Consider the following 9,115-nt stretch of genomic DNA (forward strand, 5'->3'; position numbering starts at 1 on the left):
ACATCAACTATGAAGTGGACTCCCCAAAAGGGCATTGGTCCATCTGGTCCCCTAAGAAATGCTTACAATGTTATTGATTGTATTCCTCGGACTATCTTTTTCTATCCCTGAGGCCATATTGCAATTACCAATTTGTATTGTCTCATCCCTTCATTTTAGAAGAGTGGTATATATGATATAAATCCTGCTTTACAGTGTTAGGTATGTTTGGCTGAATTTCTAGACTTGTATTCCTTTATGTTTGCTATATGCCTGAAAACCTGGAAGTACTTTATTTAAGCCTTTTTTTTTTGTAATGGCATGTTCTCATAAGTTTCTAGTTCTCCACTCTATGATAGGAAATTGCTTTCATTTGAGTTTGTATGTCAATGACTTTTTTTTTCAGCTATGAGATTACATACAAACAGCAGGTGGGAACCGAGGATGTATTCCTAGCATTGACGAGAAAGGACTCTTCAACAGCGTGTTGTCAGGATATAGTGGTAAGCTTCTCCCTTCTCCCCCATTTTCCTTATGACCATTATAGCTAAATTGACTACCTGTTATATATGTAACACTGTAGGCAAGGTTGTAAACTCTTTAAAAATAGTGGTTGCTATGTTTTAGGCACTAAGGGAATAATGGGATAGGCAGTTTAAAATTGATAAACACATACAAAATAAATTACCTTTACACACATGGATAAGATTTACAAATAAACACAATAGAATCATATGACATAATACACTATTTCTAGTCCTATGAAAACTTCTTAGTCCGATTGGTCTGAATTTCTTTTATACTAGTTCTGTCCCATGCATGCCGTCTGATTGGTTACTAACTTCTGATGAGTTGGCAGGCAATCAGAATGAAGTATTTCTTCCCTGAATCTGTCTTCTCTCTTACATCTGTATTTCTTTAATGACTCGGCTTACATTGGTAAATTTTTTTTAAAAAGGATTTTTTTCTTAATTTTTGGATCTGAACTTCTAATTTAAGACTCCAAAAAGACATCTCAATGTTGTTACTTGGCTTCCTAATCTGAATGACACTATAGCATGTTGGAGAGCATCCTTTGCTAAGCCTCTGTTTATATATAATAATAACAATGCCAACAACAACAATGAAACCACCTTATTTTTGCCTATTTGAGCCTTGTAATGATCTTGTTAAAATGTCAGAGTGTAACCAAGAGTGTAGAATGCAACTAATTTTGACAATATACACCAGTAATTCTGGTGTGGATAATTTATTTTTTGAGATCCAGGGCTGTACGTCTACCTTGTCTCCTCCCTCTCTTATAATACTCTACAGTATAGAGTACTAAGGTGCCCATAGGAGATGCTTAATATTTTTTCCCTAAGCAAATGATAAATTGAGTCTCTCTTTTGTGTTAACTTCAGGTTTTCTCTTGTTAGCAAAATGTAAGACATTCATATTGAATCAAGTAACATAATCAAAATGGTGACTTTAATTACCTCAGGAAATTTTTCAAACTCGAATGAGTTAAGGTTTCAAGTGATCTTGAAGTCATTAGCTTCCAGGGTTTTACCAGTAATATTCAAATTCTTTTCTCTTAAATTACTGTAGAATTATGTTTTTGATGTCTAGTATTGAGAATTGCTCTAAACTCTAGAGAAATTCTAAGCCCTAAATACATAAAAGTGTTGTGGGCCTTATCATTTCTCTCATGCAAGTCACAACTAGTATTAATGATAAAGGTATCCTGAATGAAAAATGGAAACTAAGTCACACCTCAGAATACAATTTATCTAAAACTCAACAAGTATATACCAAAAAAGATTTGATCCCTCCCTCTAATGAATTTATAATCAACTGGGGAGAACAAACTAACCAAACGAACTCATCTTATTATTAACAATTAAACTCAGTGTTGACAATTATAAGTCTCCCAGGAGTTCAGAGGGTTTCGATAAGGAATGAATACCAATGAATGGCAGCAGCAAATGAAACATTTGTTGACGGTATGACACTTTACCACATTATACTGTTCTTTATCTCCTTCTTTCTTTTTATTCATATCTTCAGTCTTTAGAGACCTAGTGAATAGTAGTACATACCAGACACTGTCCTAAGTACTAGGGATACAGAGATAAATAAGAAATAGTCAATTACCCTCAAGGAATTTCCAGTAAAGGAGAGAGACACCTAACAAACCACTGCAGTTCAGTATGGTAAGTACATATTTAGAGGCATATACCACCTCATGGTGACATGAAGCAAAAAGACATCAACTCTCTTTTGGTGGATAGGATTTCTACAGTGTCCAACATTCCAAGAAGGGCATTCCAAGCAGAGGTAAGAACACATGGAAAGGTATCCTGGCATGAGATAGCATGGCCTATTTGAGTAAGCTGTGAGTATAACAAGAATAAAGAATAACTGTGGACTGGTACACATTGTCGTGTACTGGTAAGCTGACTCTCAAAAAAGAAAAAAACAAAACAAAACAGCCCTTATGTGTTGCTTGAATTTTATCTTGTAGGCATATTAATGACATCTACCATCATTGCTTAATTCCACTGATAAGACCCAGACTAAAGAGATTGTTGACCCCATCTCAAATATTTCTTGCTCAAATTTATAAACTTATTTTTTCCTGTTGACAATATGGCATTTTCTCAAATCTAAGACATCATCAAATTGTAAATGTGCTATTCATTTAATAACAAACGAAAATAGGTATGCTACCATATTAAATGTACGTATGTGTTATGCAGTGCATACCAATATCAGAAACATTAAAATGAAGGGAAAATTGTACCTTAGAACTGACTAAATATGTTATTTGGGTCCTGGACCTGGTCTATATGTAAAAACCCACCCCCAGAGACTTTAAGAAGACCTCTGCTTAAGCTGAGCAAGGTTTTAATAAGATCACAAACAATCTGTTTAAATACAAGGACTGATCTGGGGTTTAAAAATTTACAAGGACCACCCTTTCCTTTACCCTTCCCAGACTCCAAATAAGAAAGCAAGATTTATGAGTCCTAAATCGTAGCAATTGTTCTAAACAAAATTCTGTGTTAAGAATATGTATATCTTCAGCAAATCTTTCGTTCTTTCCTTTTAACCCCAACCCAAAGAGCTCCATTATCCAAATTCTGCCAGCTGCTCTACTCCGCAGTTTTTGGTTACCAAACTTCCCTTGCTTTATTTTAGGCATTTATATTTTAAATAAAAATTATATGTATTTAAAGTGTACATGATGATACGACATACAGGTACATAGTGAAAGATTACTACAGTCAGGCTACTTAACATATTATCTCACATAGCTACCATTTTTTTGTGTGTGTGTTGAGAACTCCTGAAGTCTATTCTCTTAGCCAATTCCCAGTATTCAATACAATATTATTTACTACAGTCATTATGCTCTACATTAATTTTAGAGCTAGAGCTAGACCAGTGGCTTGTAGGTGTGTGTTTGCCTTGTTTTTAGCTGTCAACCCTTTTCTTCAAATAAAATTCTATAAGAAATCTCAACATATAAAACATAAAAGCACACTTGCCTTGGTTAAAAGGGTACTATCACCCATGAGGCAGCCCCTAGGGAAAAAACTGGGGCTCCTTGGAACACATTTTGAAAGATGCTAAGCTAACCTTTCCTCCTTATATTACAGTTCATTTGAAAAAATAAGGTCAAGTTTACAAGGTATCAAATACTCATATAAATTAATAGAAAAATAATAAGTGGGCTAGAGGGCTTTTTCCTCATAGGTGGCATGTCTATGTTTTTCTTCAAACCTCATGGGTAGAATGCCCCCATCTTGTTTTATTTTATTTTGTATTTCATTTTCTATTTTTTCCTCTATAATCTCCATTCCTCCCCACAAGGCTCTCACTATAATGGGTTTGATATTTATCCTTGACTATATATCCTTGAATACATGTTTATCATATTTTGCTATATATTTTTCTAATTCAACAAATACTGAGCACTTGCTATAGGCTAGATACTTGCTATATACGCCTAGTGTTGAACAAAATAGATCCGTGTCTCCTTCTCTCACGGAGCTTATGGTCAAGAGAGCAAGCAGCCCACAAGCAGCAGCATAGACTTTCATAGATCTGTCCAACAAGGAAACAATAAGATTAAATGAATATAGTTTTTTACTTACACAGACAGCATAAGTAAGATCAGCATGGTGTCAGCTCCCCATGTCCCTTTGCCTCACACGACGAAGACATCAAAATAAAGGGGCCAGATGACAAATGATATGAGCAGTGGAGCACTCTGTTACTGAACAGCCCACTCTAGACTGCAGCTAAGCTGTTTTATAGCCTGCATCTATACCCAAGGGGAGGGAGATAGAAAGTCCTATGCCTCACTGGAACCGGGGACTAGGATGGGAAACTGGCTCTTGGCAGCCTTCTGCAATGTAGGGGGCCTCCCACAAGGTAGAGACAGATAAGAAACAGCCTGAGGCAACTCCTTGCAAGACGGCCTATCTTCTCATTCCAAGAGAACCACAGGATGTTCTGCCAAGACCTGGGGCAGATCAAAGTTGAGCCTTGCCTACGTGGCCCATGTGGGTAGTGCAAGGTTGCCAGAATGTCATAGTGGAGCCATTTTCCTACATCTACAGTCTATGAATAAAAGTGTTTATCCTGATGTTTTCACTTAATATAATAATGATAGCAAATAATTTATATAATGCTTACTATGTGCCAAGCATTTCTTTAAGAACTATGCACATAACCCGTTAATCCCCACAACAAAACTCTATGAAATCAGTGCTATTATCTACATTTTGCAGATGAGGTTACTGAAGCACAGAGAAGTTAAATAACTTGCTTAACGTCACACATTTTGAATCTGACAGAACTACAGTTTGAACTCAGGCAATCTGAATTTGATAGAAGTATGTGCAAAGTGGTATGGGTGCAAAGAAGAGGAAGCCCAAGCAGACTTCCTAATACAGGTGGCATTTGACAGGGACATTCAAAGAACATAATAGTTTGTCAGGGTAGAAAATCTGTCTAAGCAGAGAGAACAGCATGAGCAAAAGTCGTAGCGCCATGAAAGTATATGATCTGATTTGAGAACTATTCCTGATGTTTTTGGAGCCCCAGAATGCACTGGCATGGACGAATAAAATATAAATAGAATAGGCAGTTTAGAGATAGTTGTAGAAGCCCTTGAATATCGTACATGACTGAATTGTGTTGCCCCCAAATCCATATGTTGAAGCCCTAACCCCCAGTGTGATAGTATTTGGAGATGTAGTGTTTGGAAGATAATCAGGTTTTTTTGTTTGTTTGTTTGTTTTTTGTTTTTTTTTTAAAGATTTTTATTGGGGACTTGGGGGATGGGAACAGTGCTGGGGAATTGGGGAAAGGTGAACAGACAAGTTGCTGTCGTTTTGTTCTTCAATCTAGTTGTGGAGGATGTTGCTTCACTGGCCCAAGTTGGCACCATCATTGCGCTCTTCTCTGGAGAGGCAGATCAGTCGCCGGCTTCTGGACGGCCGCTCACTGCAGCTGCTGGCCGCTCATGCTGGCTGCTGGCCACACACGGTAGCCCATGGCAATCCACTGCCACAGGGACTGCAGCCCACGCCGTCGCCGGCGACTCATGGCAGCCCAGCTCCAGGTTGAGCTGTTGTTCAGCATCTTAGCTGTGGAGGGCAGTGTCACTGGCCCTCATATGTGGGATCCGAACCAGGGCCCTCTGGCATCCCAAGCGAGTTCTTAACCATCGCGCCACTCGGCCGGCCCAAGATAATCAGGTTTTAATGAGGTCACAAGGGTGTGGCCCTTATGATGATATTAGTGCCTTTATATGAAGAGACATAAGAGGTCTTGCTCTCCTTGCTATCTCTCCCTTCCATGTGAGCACACAGTGAGAAGGCACCCATCTCAAGCCACGGAGAGAGCTCTCCCTGGAAACTGACCATGCTGGCATGTCTGGCGCTTCTAGTCTGTAGTATTTTGTAATGGCAGCTTAAGCAGACTAAGACACGATGAAATTTGGAATTTATCTTGCGGGCATTAGAGTCACTAAATGTTTTAAATCAAGTGAGTTAAACAATTAGATTCATATTTTGGAACAACTCTAGTGGCCGATTATGGTGAAGGATTTGGTGGAGATTATGGTAGGAGATGAGTGTGAATTTGGAAGACTGGTGGTAGGAAAACCAGTTGATATACAATTACACTAGTTCAGGTGAGAGAAGTGAGAGCCTGGACTATGACAATGGGAGTAGAAGAGAATGGCTTCAGTAAACATTTTGGAGGTAGTATTGTTATGATTTAGAAAGTGGTTGAATGTGATTTGTAAAGGAGACAGTGTCAGACTTCTAGCTTGGGTGACTAGGTAACAATGACATTAATCAAGATATGGGAATGTAAAGTATATTTCTGGAAAGTAGTCTTAGAGATGGTTTTTGTTTCTTTTTGCTCACCTGAATTTTCTACATTTTTTTATAATTATAATCTATTACTTTTGGATTAAAAGTAAACAAAGGGTGGGTTTGTTTAGGTTGTAGAGATCAGGTATGGAATGCAAGAGAAAGACAAAGTTTTAGGAGAAAAATATTAAGTTTGGGCTATACTGAATTTGGACTGCCTGTAAGAAATTTTGTGGAAGTGTCCAGCAGGCTGTCAGAAATGCAAATCTGTGTGGAACTCAAAAACAGGGACTGGAGATGTTGATTTTCAAAGTTTGTGTTTGCTCTTTGCAGGGGTCAGAATATATTACCACAGAGTGCTAGCAGGCTTTGCGTTGGGTTTGGAATGAAGTAGAACTGATTTTAGGTAGTATGTGTATGCTTGGAGAAGGGAGGTGTTGAGAGGGATACTAGGAAACTTGCAGAAATGGAACTAACTTGGGACAGAGTAAGTAGCTCTTGAGATGGCATCAAACAGAGACATTATAAATTCTGCTTTCAGTTCCAGTCCAGGTATTGAAAAGCAAGAGGAATCAGATCAATGAAGTGAGGCTGGGATTGTAGCATGGCTTTAGAGATACAAACAAAAATGATGGGATAGCCAAAAGGCTGTCATAAAAACAAAATAAGAAAGAATGGGAACCTCCCTACCCCTGAGAAACAGGGCTGACTGAGGTACCTGACCTCTTGGGTGGCAGTTGGGGAGTGTGGGAAAAGGAACTTTAGGTATCAAAAATATATAAGGAGATAGCCTGACTTCCCCATAGGACTATTTTTGGCAGGAAGGGGGATGGGTGCAGTTGGGGAGAGTGTTGGTGGATTCCTATTTTCACCCATGGGTGTTGAATAGCATACTATCTCTAAAATCCAAAAATGAATGGGGCTAGGGTTGTTCATATTCTGCCAAATAGCCCATCCTTTGTTCTAGGATAGGGGAAAAGCAGCCTGCAGATTGCTTGATATTCTTTTTGAGCTTCAATGGATACATAATATTTTAATGCTCCTACTTTAATGGATATATATTGATAAGGGAACATTCTGATGTAACCAAGAAAACAAGTCGTTAAGTTTCTTTTTTCATTGTCACCTCCTCACTGGGATATGAGCCTTACTTCATCTCTAAATCTCACTGAGAATGGGGTGAGAGTTAGGGATGGGATAGGAATCAGTCACCATCTGGCAGACACAACCAGGAGTCACGTGTTTATCACACGTATTCATCTCAGAAAGGGCTATCAATCATTCCGAGCAAAGTGTCTGCCCATCCTCTGAGAATTCACTTGCTTCTTAAATGGTCTGCTTCTCAAATCCTGATTTCTCTCTTAAGGTTAAAGAAGTCATATTCGTTTATTTTTAATGAATAAATAGATTTGGCTGCTTGATAGTGAAATGGAATCTTTTTTCCATTTAAAATTCTAGAGGATGGACACCTTTTTTGTAGGCATTGTGATTATGCTAACTTTATTTGATTGGTTATATATCAGACTGTGTGGCAGGAAGAAGGATATTTGAGCTGTAATACAATTACTTGTTATCAGCTCCAGGCAGCACAGTAAACCTTCAATTAAATTTCTAATAGTTATCTCAGCAATATACATACATTTATAGTTAACATCATAACATTCTTTCATAATGATGGTAGGGGGATGAATACCCCTTTAAAAGCTAACCTACTTGTATAAACGTAATATATTTCTGATTATGAAATATGTATTTAAATTTTTAAATAATACTAAAATTAGAGTTGAAAATGAAAGCCCCCCATGAAAGAGAGAGAGAGAGAGAGAGAGAGAGAGAGAGAGAGAGAGAGAGAGATATTATGGGGCAAAGAGAGGGTTTGAGATGGGCTTAAGGTCGGGGGTGAAATAAGTGTGTAAGATGTCTTATACAGATTACTTTGTAATAAAAATCAGTAATTTTATATTTTGATACTGTCATTTTGAGGAGTTATCATCAAAATATCTGAATCACATGGTCTGGCATCCTTGAACCAAAACTGGCAGCAACTTCTGAATCCTTGCAAGCAGATTCATATGTGGGCCTTAGAAAATACCAATATTTGAGGGATGGATAAAGTAAAAGAAACTAAAATAAGCATATACAGAGATGGGGGAAACCATAATAGTATGTACTGCTATAGAGAAGTAAAGCAGGGTTGGGGGCGCAGAAAGAACTTTTAGATTCATCAATTAAGAAGTCTTTGGTGACCTTTGGGAGAAAGCAACTTCAGTAGCCAACACCAAATTGAAAAAAGCTGAGTTTTGAATAGGAAGCAAGAAGTGAATACGAAGTGGGGAAGAGAAAGCTGCAAATACAGATCGTTCTTTGAGGACGTTTAGCAGTGATGAGGAAGAAAAAGAGGAGATGGTTGTTGAGGAAGAGACAGGATTTAGAGGGTTTTTCTAGGCTAGCAGACACTTTAAGAATGCTTTTCACTTGATAACAAAGATCCATTCATTTACTCGGGCAATATTTATTGAGTGCCTACTGTGTGTCAAGATAACTCATAAACAAACAGTAAAAAAGTAATCATGGTATGGGCCCCTAAGACTGTTAGATGTATCATTGACAAATACCTTCTCCCATTCAGCAGGCTGCCTTTTTGTTTTTTTTGTTTTTGTTTTGTTTTGTTTTTTGTTTTTGTTTTTTTTAAGGAATAAAAAGTGTGTATTAGAATTATTTTTTGTACAACTAAGTCTTTTTAATCTGTACAGTTTTTTTTT

General features: G+C 37.7%; 1 protein-coding gene across 1 annotated transcript in view; it reads left to right on the plus strand.

Annotated features, from left to right (window-relative positions):
- Positions 1–385: 385 nt before the first annotated feature.
- Positions 386–9,115, plus strand: part of DNAAF6 (dynein axonemal assembly factor 6) — a gene marked incomplete at its 5' end in the record, with an annotated part of 21,830 nt that continues 13,100 nt past the window's right edge. Inside the window, one exon of the mRNA XM_019662432.1 lies at positions 386–482. Within this exon, the coding sequence (XP_019517977.1) occupies positions 386–482 (97 nt within the window). The remainder of the gene's footprint in view (positions 483–9,115) is intronic.

Source organism: Hipposideros armiger, unplaced genomic scaffold, assembly GCF_001890085.2.
Source record: "Hipposideros armiger isolate ML-2016 unplaced genomic scaffold, ASM189008v1 scaffold_377, whole genome shotgun sequence".
Classification (NCBI taxonomy): domain Eukaryota; kingdom Metazoa; phylum Chordata; class Mammalia; order Chiroptera; family Hipposideridae; genus Hipposideros; species Hipposideros armiger.